Genomic DNA, 15,685 nt, shown 5'->3' with positions numbered 1-15,685 from the left:
CAATACAAGGTAGGTTACTGCAAACTTTCCATTATGACAAAAAGATATGCCCTCTTGTTTCAGCTATTTCATCTAATTTAAAGAAAGGACATGCTTCCAAATCATCATCTCCTTCTTCCACATCATCTCGCTCTAAACCTTCTAAAGAACCAACAAGTAAAACCAGCACAGGGACTCCCAGGGATAAGAAGAAGCTTGGGAAACAGGTGACTACACGAACACCATCTGAAGGGGACATTACTTCTGCCTCCAGCACGACAGTAGAGAACTCAAAGACCAAAGTGGAACACTTTAAATCAGAAGAATCTCTCCATATTATCCCTGAAGCTGGAGATACAACCCAGAACAGCACTATGACTGTTCCTCCCCCTCCTCCTCCTGTTCCAGCTCCTTTTCCTCCATCCATCCCAACTTTGTCTCCAGGCTGTGAGCCCGCTGGCTTCTCAGGCACAGAACATGTGCCAGTTAGTATTGAAGCAGGCCCATCTGTTCCTGGCACACATTTAAATGATCTTCATATAAAAACAGAAGCGGACAGTGAAAGTTCTTCAAGCAATGCTGTCTTAGACCCTAGCCCGGAGATTGGAGGAGAAGACGCAGAATGGTAAGACTACATGTTTTCAGCTAGTTCTGTAATTCTGGGGTGCCCATACATTTTGGGAGTTGGTGGAGCAACTCAGGTAGGTTTTTGTATACTTTGACTTTGAACATGTATCAAAACAGGAAGATATGAGCAAATATAATCCAATTAACACTTCAAATTCTATTTTCATACTTCCAAGCAGACAAGGAAAAGAAAATTAAAATGGCTTGGTTGGACTGATTTGATTCCATTTAACTCTACAAATTTGTTTTCAAAGTTACAACTTAGGTTTCCAAATTTACAGCTATTTTGGAGATGCTGAAAATCTTGACAGAATAGCTCTCAAAATCTGTGGTGAAATGGCACCCTCAGCAACTATTAAAAGGGCAGGTACTAAGTGGAATCTATCTTAGCACTGCATTTATGAAAATAGGGTAGCAGGTTGAAAAGAAAGCTAATGGAAATAAATAAGCCCATTTGTGAGGCATCAAAGGAAGAATTAAAATGAGTTCAGTCCCTCCCTGATCATTTACAGAACCACTTTAGAAAATTCAGCCCCTCCCTGGTCATTTACAGAACCAGTTTAGAAAGTACCATTTCTGTTCCAGTGGCAGGGTTATGGCTATTAAAAGCAGCTTTTCTTCATTTGTTTGTATGTTGCCTCTTGCTCTCTCCTATACTTCTCTGAGTATACTTGATTGCCTGCATGCAAAGTAAATTAATTCAGTTTAGAAAAATCCAAATATAGTCTGCATTTAGAAAACACCAGGAATAGTTATATCTCAATAATTGCCCCTCTAAGACCAGCATGAAGGATGTTCTATATGAGGAGAAATATTTACCCAAGGGAGAGTGGATAATGGTTATAAAGAAGGAAAGTTGTAGTGTGTTGGAGGTAAAACAGAGAAAAAGGATTGTGTTGCAGATAACTTAGAACAGGAAAAGATTGTGCATTTTTTTTAGATACAGTTTACAATATGTCTATATCTTGTTAAGTACAGTATTTCAAATGAACACTTTAGTAGTCTAAGAATAGATGGAAGGTAATAAAATTATGTGGGACACTGTACAAATCAACATTGAACATCCTGACCATATAAAAATTGACTCAGCCTTCCATCCTTCTGAGGTCGGTAAAATGAGGAGCCAGATTATAGGGAGCTATATGCTAATTCTGTAAACCACTTAGAAAGTGCTGTAAAGAACTATGAAGTGGTATAGAAGTCTAAGTACTACTGGTAGTGCCATTGCTAAGAGGTCACAGTGAAAAGAAAGGTATGAAAATTGCATGATTTTCACCAGCCTTTCCTAATCAAGTATTCTCCAGGTGTATTATATTACAACTCCCAAGATTCTTAGCAATTATGGTCAAAGGCCATACTGACTAGCATCAAGAATGAAATGGCCCACCTGAAAACCACCAGATGGAGGAAGGTTGCTTTATAAGAGTTGAAAGCTGGTCAGACATATGCTTAATATTATATATGACTGATTATGAACTTATTTTTATTTTCTTAATTCATCTATATGATTGTAAGAGTTAGAAATTTGCCTTCTGTTCATAAATGGAAGATTGATTCTTAAAAATTAAGCTTTTAATTTGAAGCACTGGATTTAAAGTAAGATTCCTAAAACTAGTAACAATCATAGTGATATGCTAGAGTATGGGAAAATTTGAAATGTGTTGTTTGTGGGAGCTTAGTTTTAGATCTTTAGAACTGATTGTTTCCTAAGAGTCATGTAGCTTGATTTATCTTTAATTACAAATAATAAATTATCTTACATATTTTTCCTGGATGATTATATTTCATGTATGATTGGTCTTCTGTATTTGTTTTTCTAATAGTTCTGCTATCAAAGAAGATCAGGAAAAAGAAATCCCTGAGCAAACTAGTCCTCTTCTGACAGATGAACTTTCTGAAACTTCTGAAGAAAATCCAGAAATTGGAAATAGCAAAAATAATCATACCAGTGACTCAGATTCAGATGGGCCTATACTTTATACAGATGATGATGAAGATGATGATGAAAATGCAAGCAGTGACAGTAAGAGGATTTGATAAACAATTATTTGCCATTTTAAACGAAGAAATAATGAATGCTGTGCAATTTGTTTTACTTCTGAACCAAAACATCTAGAAAAGTTTCTAAAATTTAGGTTGCCGATCGACTTGTTGCCTTCTTTGGAAAGTGATTACACATTGCATTGGCAACAGATGCTACATATTTGTTCTACGGTTGGAATGTCCCTACTGAAGAGTTGCTATTGTCCTTAATAAGCACATTGGGAAATATGTGAACTCATGAGTTCATATATTGGATGTATTTCTTGGGGCACAATGTATATTTGCAAGCCTTATTATTTGACATGTGTTTTCTGTATATTCTGCTTCCCTTCTTTGGAAGATGGAATCACTTAGCATCAAAGGCTGAAAATTGGTTTCACTCTCACTGTGATTATCCAACAAATAATGCACTTTCGTATTTTAGATGTGCACATAATTTTTTTTAATTTAATGAGTGGCATCTCCATGTAGGGCTTGTAAAGCTTTGACTGCTGTGATTAACGTAGCTAGGCATGTAAGAAACTCCTTTATTCAAAGGACATTCTTACACTCCTAGCCATGTTAATTACAGTAGCTTATTTATATAAGAGCAAATATGAAAAGGAAATGTATATACTAATACCTTAATTTTAAATTTTAATATTTATGTATTAAAGGAAATAGGAATTTTTTGTTGGGTTGAGAGATAAACCTGCCTCCTTCTCCTTATAATCTTGCTAGTGAGGCTCATATTGCTTCTAATTGCAGAAACTGAGCCTAAAAACTGGAAAGCCATGAATTCTTGTCCTGTCTTAGGCACAAAACCAGCTGGGTAACCTTGGACCGGTCACACTCTCTGAGCCTTAGGAAGCAGCTAATAGTAAACCACTTCTGAAATGTCGCCAAGAAAACTTATCCGAGCCATCTGCAAGAGTTAGCATTGACTCAAGGACATACTCTCAATTCTGTTATTCTCCAGTTTGCTAACTAGAATATTCCTATTAAATTATTTTATAAGCATTTTGGTGGGGGGTGGGGAAAGTTGAATGTTCTAATTCTCCCTTAGTTGGCAGATGAATTCTAAGACATTAATTTATTAGAAAGGAAAAGTGATTTTGATATGAACTAAAATTGCCCCACAAAAAAGGACGAAAAGCTAGAAAGAGGTTTTTAAATTCATGTACTGAATGTCCAAGTTGTGGCTGGATCTTGACATGCTTAAGTGTGAGCATTAATTAATTAAAAAATTCATTCTCTATGCAGGCTCTTTAGCAAGTAAAATACATCGTAGGGATACTCTCGCAATCAAACTTGGCAACAGGCCATCCAAAAAAGAACTGGAAGATAAAAACATCTTACAGAGAACATCTGAAGAGGAAAGACAGGAACTCAGACATCAGATCGGCACAAAACTAGTGAGGTATTGGCTGGGAGAAAAAAGGGAGAATATAAAGAGGCTTCGGGCATAGGAAAAATCAGCTTTTTGAATTGGTGATATGAAATAAATAATTGACCGCTATGATAATTAATTTATAATCCTGCAGTTCAGTTTCAGGTCTTCATACTTGTTCTATTTAAGCTAGACCAAATACCTAAGCCCACTCTCCCATTGCAAAAAAATGATTGAAGGCAAATTTTGCTCAATTAGACAATCCACAGGTTCTTTTAATACAACAGTTATGCTACTTGCCATGAATTCAAGATAATTTTGTCTTGAAAGAACAGATTTTTTTAAACTGATGTGCAATATACGTCCCCCCCGCCCCAAACATCTTCTGAATAGGGATTTTGATTATTTATTTTAAGTAGATACTTCTAAAAATGCAAATCACATTTTATAGATAATACCATGGCATATATTTATAAGCAAGTGCAGTTGCAAAATGCATTATATGCTTAATTCATGGGGTTTCTATACACACATTTAGTTCAGTAACACTAACTGGTAATATGCATCTATTTGCAAATCCAAATTACTCCTGTTTGGAATTAAAAGTAATATGTAAAGTCATGGTGTTTAGTAATTAGTATTTGAGAAATTGTTTTGGCAGTGATTCTTTCTAAACTAGATAAGCCCAATGCCTGCATAAGAAGCTGTTGTAACTGGGAAATAATGTGTGTGTGTTCCTTTTTTCAGGAGGCTTAGTCAAAGGCCCACCTCTGAAGAACTAGAACAAAGAAACATCCTGAAACGTAAGCCTTTAATGCATCTAATTCTGCAATGGCAATAATGTTATATTTTGAGAGTGGTCACACTTCCTGGTTTTATGAATGTGAATAATTCTGCAAGTTCTTTGCTAAGTGTAGCCAGAACATTAAACCATATATACTGGTAGAGTGTGAATGTACAATTTGCAGCTGAATTCATAGAAACATAAGCACTTCTGCAGAAGTGTGCCCTGCCATTTGGTGTCAAGGCAGGACTGGAGTGGCCCTCAGACAGTAAGCAGGGGAACAACAACATTTGGGAAATACTGATCCTAATATGAACATTAGATCTAAAAATCTTAGTATCTAGTGCAAAATTATGAATCAGTTTATGTATCATGCCCAGTGGTTTGAACTGAGCATCCTGATTGTTTATTTAGAAAATTGCAAATATGGAGTCTTAGGGCAGTAAGTTTGCTATTCTTGCCAAAACTGGCTTTCTAAAAGCACAATGTAGTTCTTTGTGCCAGATAAGAATAAGGATTATTATTGTTGGAACAACTATCAAATAGAATAATTTCTGTGGCATTCCAATAGAGTAGAGCTTCGTTTACTTTAGGTTTTTTGTTTTCTTAGCAAACATGCATTGTTACCCAGATATATAAATCCCCACAGGATATGGTGGAATGTTCAGGTTTAATTTCCTAGATTATATTAGGACACAAACCTGAATGTCAAAAGCAGATGGAGACCGATGGAGACCCTCCCAAGTAGATCAGAGAGACACTTGGTGTAAGATGCCAGCATTTGCTCTCCTCACAAAAGAGTGGCTCTGAAATTGCAAGCATATTTTTCCTAGCTCAAATCTGTATTAACCACATCTTCAGTCAATCTGCTTTCAGCATTTTCATGATGTGATAAATAGTATGGCCAACATAAACTGAGTTGGTAAGTGGCAACTGTGGGTGAATAAGTTATTTTAGCAACAGTGTAATCTGGTCCAGACGGTTACATTTCTATATTATAATCATGTCATGTTGATAGGCTAGAACTACCGATTTACTGAAACTGAGTATTTGGTGCATCTACTGCATAATTTGCTACTGTCTGTATACCAGATGAGATGTAACATTTAATTCATCCACCTAAAATTAGTATCTATGTTCCAAAACAGCCAAACAACAAATGCTTAAAAGTGGGTAGGAATTACATACAGAAATGGATGGACCACTATTGAAAGGTTATCTGCTCAACTCTCTTGTAGTGAGAGATCCCAGCTCTTAGTTCATTAATCTTGACATTTAGAGGCACAGTTTAAGGATAACAAAAGTTGAACATGTCATAAACTCTCTATCTTGTCTCTGGTGGCAGCTTTCTAGATGAATAGCAAGAGATTTACTATCCTGAATGGCAATCAATGAGGAAGATTGGGCATCTTCACTAAGCCTGTGCATTACCATTCCCTGAACAGTACAGGCTGCTGGAATTACATAAATGCACAGAGATATTGCAAGTAAAAGCAGAAGCTGTGATTATATTTCTACTGTTAGAGTAAGGATGGACAGGAAAGTTCTTGTACAGTCAAGAGTTATCATAAGTTGAAGACAAGCCACAGGTATGGTGGCACAGGCTAACCAATTTCAGCTTGTTTGCTTCACTCTGTTGCTTCCCTTTGTTCATTTCACTTGTTTTTTAAATAGGACAAGCATTTTTTCCTAGATCTCAAATATATAAATAGATAATAAATCACCAGTACAGTCCTTGGAAGCTCCTACCCTTCAATTGCATAAGGCATAAATGGTCCTTTCTAAATTGAGATTAGCTTGGGAGATAATCACTCATGTTGTTACTAACTTACTCAGTATATATGTTTATACCATATATATGGCTTCCGAAAAGGCAGAAAAAAATATGCCAATCAGGAAGGATGAGAGTGAAGGGAGAAAAATAAATGATTTTTTCTCCAACACATCATCATTAGATAGAATAATCATTTTAACACATGTAGCTTAACTATTGCTCCATTGGAAGGCTCTCTATTTGAACCTTAGGAATAGAAATTAATGGAGGCTGCCTACTCTGATCCTTATCCTATGAGTGATCAATGACAAGAATAGTTTAAGAAATGAAAGAAAATACAACTTGGAATGGATTTAAAATATGAATGAAGATTATTTTCCTACATTGTAACAAGTCTGTTACATATTCATCATGCAATAACTATGCCTATGTTTCTTCTTTCATCTGGAAATAGAAAAGAATGAAGAAGAAGAACAAGAAGCTAAAAGAGAACTGAAGCGCAGTCTCAGCCGAAAGGTAACTCAAATGTTTTGTTCAACATAAGATCCTTTGCTTTCTTTCTTTCTTTGTGTCAGAAACACCTACAAAGTATAGACGTATGAGATTCAACACTGAGCAAATAAATAGGTATAAAATTAGTAATAGAAATACAGCATGTAGGTAGTTCTCAACTTCCAACAATTCATTTAGTGACTGTTCGAAGTTACAACGGCACTGAAAAAAAGTGACTTATGACTGTTTTTCACACTTATGACCATTACAGCATCCTTATGGTCATGTGAGTTTTATTTGGATGCTTGACAATTATGCATCTATGATGATTGCAGTGTCCTGTGGCCATGTGACCCCGTTCTGCAACCTTCTGACAACAAAGGCAATGGGGAAACCAGATTCACTTAACAGCCATGTCATTAATTTAGCAACGGCAAAAATATAAACAGGCAGGGTACGTTGGTATGTTCACCTGGCAATGGGTAGACATAAAAAGAGTTTTGGCTGTGGTGTTACAGTTATACATACTAACTTAGGTGACCTCCTACAAAATGGGAGATCGACTAAGAAAATCCTGAATCCCAACTGGAACATCATTGCAGAAGGCCAAATGGAATATAAGTATGTGATGAAGTTGATCAATATTATCCAGATGACTAAGACAATGAAGTATAAAATAAAGTCAATGTGTGGAATTTTTTGCTCAAGAAGGTGTGGTGTCTGAGTCCATTGATTTGACTTCTAGGAAACAAGACTTTAAGACTAAATTCTAGGGATTTCTTACAATGCAAGGTTGTCCTGAAATCAAGCAGAAACTATCAGTGAATTTACTTCATCAACATGATTTAACCTTTATGTTTATTTTTTTTAATTCTATGCTCTGCCTGTTTTTGATGTTTGTATTAAATTAACCCTAACCTTCAGATTCTTTGGGAGAAAGCTTATTAAATTTGCTTCTTTGCAGCTTAGTTTGAGACCAACAGTGGCTGAACTTCAGGCACGAAGAATCTTACGGTTTAATGAATATGTGGAAGTAACAGATTCACCAGATTATGATCGACGTGCTGATAAACCCTGGGCAAGATTAACACCTGCAGACAAGGTAAGAGGCATAAATCTTGCATGAATTAAATATAAGTGAGTGAGTAAGTAAGTGAATGAATGAATGGCTGAAGAGTTGAAAATTTAAATACATTGTCTTTCTGTATCTCAAAATAATTCTCCATTAATTAAGATTTCATGCACTTCCAGACATGATTTCTTTTAATGTGATTGTTCTAGAACTATTTTTAAATAATTTTTACAGTTCTGTTCAGAAGGAACAGCGCATTAAATCTGGCTCCTTTGCCTCTTAGTAATTATTTTTCATATCATAGTATTTCTGGAATGTTGGAATATAGGTAATCCTTGTTTGACAACTATTCATTCAGCAATCATTCAGAATTACAGTGGTGCTGAATGAAGGGACTTACAACCTGGGCCTGAAGTTACAGCCATTGTATTACTGCCGCAGTCACAGGATAAAAATTCAGGCACCTGGCAATTGTCCACCTACAGGAACTTTCCCCACCTATGTTCTTAAATATGCAAAAATTCCAATGGCAGTGAAGCATCCCCCTCGACGTAGGGCCAACCACTGGGAAGCCCCAGCCCAGCCTTGCTTGAGGGTTGGGACCATGCACCACTCTAGTAATTCCAGGATAGAAAGTAGGAATTAGCCAGGCCAGAATGATGGGTGGCCATTAAAACTACTCCAATCTGAACCTTTTCCCCACACACAGCAATGGCAATAGGACTATCCCCACTAGTGGCTTCCCTCATGTACATCACAGCAGTGCTCAGCCCAGCCTTTGCCTGACTAGCGTCAAGCTTAACTCACTCGGCCTGATAGACTCAGGGATCCAGGTCCTCCCTAGCTGCAGTTGTGGGGATTTCAGGCAGTGGGGGGGAGGCTTCCTCTCCCCTGGTGGCCTCAGTATCCAACCCGTTACAGAGGTGGGGAAATCCACTGGAGTCTACTGAGGAGGAAAGTGGTGACTGGCACCAGAGGGGAGGAAGGTGTGGGGGGAGAAAGAAGGGAAAAGCAAATAGAAAGCACAACTGTTTGCATACATAAAGGAGAAACAGTGTGTATCGGGGGAGGGGGGAAATCATTGCTGAAGAATAATTCAGAGTTATTTCATATATCATTCTGGTATGAATTCCTTTACGATTAAAATGGGCCTAAAATATCTGTCTACATCTTTCAAAAGATTCCCATTACCCTCCCAGTTACTTTCCTAGTTAAAGATGGATAGAAGTTGCCAGCTGTATCTGTTTCATCTTCACTTTAAATTTGGACACATAGTCATTAGATATGGCCAGGCAGATGCTACTTTACATTCCATGCTTGTTAAAAAGAAAGAAAGAAAGAGTTGCAGTGTCCCAGGATCATGTGATCCCCATTTGTGACCCTCCCAGTCAGCTTTGGACAAGCAAAGACAGTGGGGAGAAGCCAGATTCATATAATGATCATGTGATTCATTTAAAAACTGCAGTGATTTGCTTAAGATCTATGGCAAAAAGTTTGTAAAATTGGGCCTAACTAACTTAACAATCAACTTGTTGGGTTTATGCCAATAACATTATGCATTAATGTATCTTGAGTTTTGTTTATTGTTCTCAGTCTTGTGCTTTATATATCTCTCTAGAATAGAAGATGCTAAAGTTTTAGGAACAGTTTGTTCTTTTGAGAGATCTAGACAGATATTTTAGGCCTATGTTAATTGTAAAGAAAATTCTACCAGAATGATATATGAAACAACTGTGAATTATTCCTCAGCAATGGTTTGATATATTTGAAACTCACAGTAAGTTTTGGGACCTCTCTCTATTTTGAGTAGTAGGTTTCTCTTAATATACTTTATGGGTAAGTTTGAGTGTTACTTTTTAATTAAGCTTGAAACACTACACTGTCCAATTTCACATAGTAAAATACAGTATTTAGCATTACTAAATATAAAGTAACTATAGAATTGCATACATAAATTGAACAAACAAATAAAACTTCATGATATAGGAAGAAAAAAAGCAAGTTAAATGCAACATATGCTAACAAGAGTAAGTATTCAAAGGGGATACAAAAGGGGATGCAAACAGCTTTTGATTAGCTCCTATAAACGCTTAGAAATTTAGGCAATGGTTAGGGATTATGAAATTTGACTCACAAAATGTATTTTGTCGCGTTTTGGAGATTGACCACTTTGTTACATTGTAGGTATTTATGAATTTCCATTTAAAGCAATCTGAGTTCACATTTTGTTTTGTTTTTTCATCAGGCAGCCATACGGAAAGAATTGAATGAATTCAAAAGCACAGAAATGGAAGTACATGAAGAAAGTAGACAGTTTACAAGGTAAGAAACCATGCACAGATAGCAAACTCTTTTAAAACAAGTTACTCCTGATTATTTATTGTTTATTGAGCTGAAGAGATAACTTTTCCCTGTAAATTAAGAAAAAAATTGGATTATTAGTTTACCATTTATTAAAGATAAGAATCAATAAAGACTCACTAATTTATGATAGATTGCTTCTTAAAATTAAAATAGTAGTTTATTTTCTGAATCTCAATAGGATGCTCTACAAGCTCTACCATCCCTCCCTACGCACAGTCTATTAACACCATGACTGCTAGCTTGCCAGATACTGAATAATTTTCAGCCTCCAAAGTCTTAGCAATTGACAAAATGTGGAGACTTTATAAGCCCCAACTAAGCTGCCAATGGTGGCTAGAAAATGATACATACTTCTGAGAATCCTAAGATTCACTTGCATATCATCTACCCTTCACTTAAAATATTGATCTTATGTCCCAAGGCTGATATCTTAAAATTAGCGGTGATATAGCTAAAAATACATTCTGGTTTTGCTTTTGGTCTGGCAATATAAATGCTGAGCAACTATTTGATTTATCAAGAAAACTAATTTTGTTAAGAAACATAGGTTTTTTTTTTAATAAACAGTATTCTAACAGATTTATTTGCCACTTTATTGTGACATATGAAAGCAAGATTTTAAAAACATTAACTTAGGAATTTATCAACAATTCCTTGGCTATTTATACTGATTTTGTGGTCTTTATTTGGATTAGGGAGAAACAGAACTCTCCAGAATATTTTAGCTGCAGCAAAAAGTTAAGCATTTTATTCCTATAAATTCAGCGTCTTAGCAAGATAGTGCAATTCTCCCTCTATAGTCCACTGTGGGAACCTGTTACTCTTTTCCACAAATTCATCCCCTAACCCCTTACATTCACACTACTGTTCTTCCTATCACAGAAATGACTATTCTCCTCTACTTTCTTTTTTAATGCATGTATAGTCTTGTGGTCCATCATTTGGTTGATTGGTAGACTGGCAAGAGTATAATTGTGCTAGGAAAGAGTGTGTGCCAGAAAAGAACTTTCAAATATTAATCTTCTTCAGCATAGTTTAGGAGTGGGGTTTGGGTATGTACATGTCGGTGTGCATACGTGCAAATATAGGCTGTGCATTCAGCATTGCAGGGAATCTTCAGAGCTATAAAGAGTTTAATGTCTTAAATGAATATGGTATCAACAATATTCAGTGTAAGAAGACAAGTGGATAATACTGAGTTGCTATATTGCTTGTCAGCTGCATTCCTATTCTGGTGATTTCTCGGTATATAGCAATGCAGTAATTGCTCTGGACCAGTGGTAAATACATTGCTGTCCAGATTAAAGTTTTATGTGTCTCTTCTTTTCCACTTTTGTATCACATTGCTGGAACTTGCACATTGATGGTGTATATAATATAGTTGTATCAGCCTGTGACTCAATTTCTGACATTGCCTTGACAGAGTAGGCATTGTATTTTATTCAGATTGTTTATTTTTGTCTTTTTATTGTCCAAAAATAGTTCTCAAGCTACAACTTTATTGGCTCAAATGTTCTAAACTGCTGACTAAAGTAATCTGATACTTGTCATATATATGGTTACAATTTCAAATTATTGCAAACATTATAACAAGAAACAGACAAGAATAACTTATAATGATGACCCATAAATTTGAAAGTTGTAGAGGCACAAATGATGTTTCTATGAATGGCTTCAGACATGATCAAAAGCTTCTAAAATCCTTGTTCCTGTACATGTACCCAATGATGCAAGACTTTTGTTCTATTAGTTCTCCCATCTCTGTAGCAAATGAAATAATAACAATAATAGGGTGACATTCTATTCTTAAATTGAACAGCATTATCCAGTTATGTGAAACAGTGTCTAAACAGAGGGTTCCCGTCAATACGTTTTTTTGTCTATGGGATCTGTTCATCGCTAGTTTGGAAATGTTTTTTTGTCTTTCTAAATCTTTCAAGATAACTCATTTTAATCTGTAGGGTTGTTAAAATATTATTCCTGATAGCATAGCCCACAATGAACCACGAAGTAAATAAATGTATTCATTAATACTTAAAAATTTAGCAGAAGTTTTAGTCAGACTTGAATGTGCTTTTGAAATATGGATTCAATTTAAGAAAGAAAGTGTTATGTATGGTATGGGTATTGTGTGGATGTTTTAGTATTTGGAATTTGAATATTTGAACTTTACAATTGTACTGATCTTTCTTGTAGCTTGAGGATGATGAGAAAAAAAATCAAAACATTTTATTTCTCACCTTCAGGTTTCATCGTCCTTGAGTGTTGAAAATACGCTGTTGCTGAGCACAACTATCTTTCCTGAGGAAAGTCCTCCATTTTGAAGCTCAGAGTATATCACAACTGAAATGTCTGCAGCACCTTAAAACCTGAAGTTACTCTATGTTGTAGATCTTCATATTTAACAAAAAGAGACAGCTAGAAGAGATACAGAAAAGAATATAAAATTGGCCATGTAATATGAATGTTTACTATTTTGTTTTGAATAAAAAAGTCTTACTGTTTTTTTCCTTATATACAGTTGACAGGGGTGAACTGAAAATGACTATTGACAGGAAGGAAGAACAATCCACTTTCAAATAGAATGCGAACAGACATAGCTGAACTACTATTTGTGCGCCAACTGATATACTTAGAATAATTTTTTTATTCTTCATGGAAGTAAGTTTATAGTATATGAAGAGACTGGATTACTAGAGCAACATGAAAAACCAGAAATGTGAACAATTCTTTTTCTGTCTTCCAGAATGTCTTTTTTGGAGAATTGCCAACTCTACTTCTCATAAATAGTACACATATTGGTGTAATATGTGAATATGGCAGTAATTAGTACAATTCAGTTATGTTTATGATTGTATGATTATGACCTCTAAAATGTCCATTGGGAGTTGCAGTTTTGAGTACAACTAAATTATATGAGTTGTACAATATTAAAACCGCTAAGTGTATATTTATTATTTAGGACTACAACACAAATTACTTTTTTTTAATTTGATAAATTTAAAAGAAGCACCAAGGGTTCTCGGTAATTATGAATCAATTGAAGAATATGTTTAGGAAATTTTAAAAATGTGAGACAATAAAAATGCTGTGAAAAGAACAGATAATCTTTAATCTTGCTTAATCAGACAATAGAGATAATCAGATTTTCAAGCTAACCTGAAAACAACAAAGATGAATACACATGGACACTTTCCCCCCTTTTTGATAGTTTGAGCTATATTTAATTGGTCCTTAAATCAGTAAGAACAATATAAGATTAAGGGATGATTTATATTGAAATCAGGATTTATTTCTATCAGAATAGGAAAGATCATGACAGGAGTTTTTTGGGGGAAAAGGGGGCTGACAAATCACAGAATAAACTGGCATCACATTGCCATGTTTGGGACTGTAGTAAATCTTCTTTGTTCAGTTTAAGTGTCCTTTACACTGAAATGGCTGTTCAAAGGCAAACAGGAGTTTATGCACAAGTAAAAATATCAATATACATACGCACAACGGCAAGTGGATTTTTGCTGAATCTGAACCATATCCAATTAATTTGGAGTTTTACTGTACTTGCAAATAAAACTCTTACAGACACAAGTTTTCCCTGCTTGAGCACACCACCTGCACATGGATGGATTCCTACCATAACACTGCTTTGTTTCTCTTTCCTTTGCTTCTTTGACATTACACCAGTCAGCCTGGGGAATGGGAGCCTTGCCCACATTTAACTGTGTTCAATCTATCCTTCCACTGTGGAGAAGAGGAATAATGGGGGTATCCAAAAGGAATAGTTCTTCTGTTCCCAAAGAACCTGTTGCACTGAACATCTCCATTCTAAGGAAGCAAAGGGACAAAACAAAACACTATTATATGACAGAAAGATCCCTCATCAGAGTCAGGAAATACCCCCCCCCTCCCAAACTTTTATGAACCTAGAATTTGAATTATGTTGACTAAAAGTATCCAGTGTTGCAGTTTAGCAGCATTTGGAAGGATTCAGGTTTTGTCCTTTGCTTTAGCAAATTTGATGGCATGCTTTAATGGGAAAGGGACTTGCTGCTGTAGACATCTATTAAATCCTCATTTAGGACCATGAGAAAACTACCAAAAGGGGTTTTAAATTTAACAGCCTTTGTTATGCGTGGTTATGTGGAGCAAATGGTCTACTTTTATATTATCTTGTAACTGTATTTGTGAATATCCAATTAGTATAACGGTAAAAGGTGGAGTGCTTTATTATGTTGGTCCTAAATATGATGGCTTATTATAAGCCTATGACATTGTTTACACTAAAAATTGTCTTATATTAGCACTTATTTATCCTTTTAATGTACACAGTAAAGCTTAAGGACCTGAAGTACACAAGGGTATGTATTGCAGTATTACAATATATGTGTATTATTTATCCTTTTTAAAGTCTGTACATACTACCATTTATTTTTTGTCCATGTGTTCTCTTTAGTTCCTAATGATAAAAGATATGTATTTTTTTCAGCAATAAATGATGTCTGTCATGATTTTTTAACGTCAGAACTTTTATTCCTTTCTTTTATTTGAGAAATTAATATTTTTATCAGAATGACTTTATATGTATGTCCTTAGAAATAAGGCCTACTGAGTTTACCAAGAGCCTAACCATATACCTATGTAAATGTATACAGCATTGAGCTCTATTTTTTTTTTAAAAGTAACCTAAGTGTGACTGATATAACACAACAGGCTGTTCAAACAGGACTATTTGTAACAAGAAACTGAAGATTCCAACTAGGCTTAAGTAGATTAAAATAAAATAATTAGAGGAGGGGCTTCCAGCAGATCTGTGTTAATTTTGAGGATGATCAGCCTATTGCAGATTTACTTTGAGTGTGGAGAGAAGCAACTGGACTTTCAGTTGCCTCTTGAAAAATATCACCTTTTGAACAACCATGACCAGGATGACTGAGAATCTCCATAGACCAAAGGTCTTCAAACTTTGCAAGTTTAAGACTTGTGGACTTCAGCTCCCAGAATTCCTGAGCTAACATGACTGGAGGAGGAATTCTGGGAGTTGAAGTCCACAAGTCTTAAAGCTGTCAAGTTTGAAGACTCCTGTCATAGACTTGGAGTGTGGAAGTTAAGCAGGATTAGGATAGACTATTATTTGGATGAAAACTTCCAGATAATTCCAAGGCTGTATGTTAGAAGTTAAAC

The 15,685-nt window shown here is 35.5% G+C and overlaps 1 protein-coding gene across 4 annotated transcripts in view; it reads left to right on the top strand.

Annotated features, from left to right (window-relative positions):
• PHACTR2 (phosphatase and actin regulator 2) overlaps positions 1-15,028 on the top strand; it is a 98,387-nt gene extending 83,359 nt beyond the window's left edge. For all 4 annotated transcript variants that reach the window (XM_087939939.1, XM_087939950.1, XM_026705610.2 and 1 more), the window contains 8 exons: positions 64-604; positions 2,430-2,629; positions 3,892-4,048; positions 4,766-4,821; positions 7,031-7,092; positions 8,033-8,170; positions 10,386-10,462; positions 12,751-15,028. In XM_087939939.1, the coding sequence (XP_087796065.1) occupies positions 64-604; positions 2,430-2,629; positions 3,892-4,048; positions 4,766-4,821; positions 7,031-7,092; positions 8,033-8,170; positions 10,386-10,462; positions 12,751-12,766 (1,247 nt within the window). In that variant the 3' untranslated portion in view covers positions 12,767-15,028. The remainder of the gene's footprint in view (positions 1-63; positions 605-2,429; positions 2,630-3,891; positions 4,049-4,765; positions 4,822-7,030; positions 7,093-8,032; positions 8,171-10,385; positions 10,463-12,750) is intronic.
• The last annotated feature ends 657 nt before the right edge of the window (positions 15,029-15,685 follow it).

Source organism: Pseudonaja textilis, chromosome 1 (genome assembly GCF_049901715.1).
Source record: "Pseudonaja textilis isolate UNSWEBS1 chromosome 1, rPseTex1.2, whole genome shotgun sequence".
In the NCBI taxonomy this organism is placed as follows: Eukaryota; Metazoa; Chordata; class Lepidosauria; order Squamata; family Elapidae; genus Pseudonaja; species Pseudonaja textilis.
The sequence above is the reverse complement of the archived record's forward strand: the minus strand, read 5'-3'. Positions and strand labels throughout refer to the sequence as shown.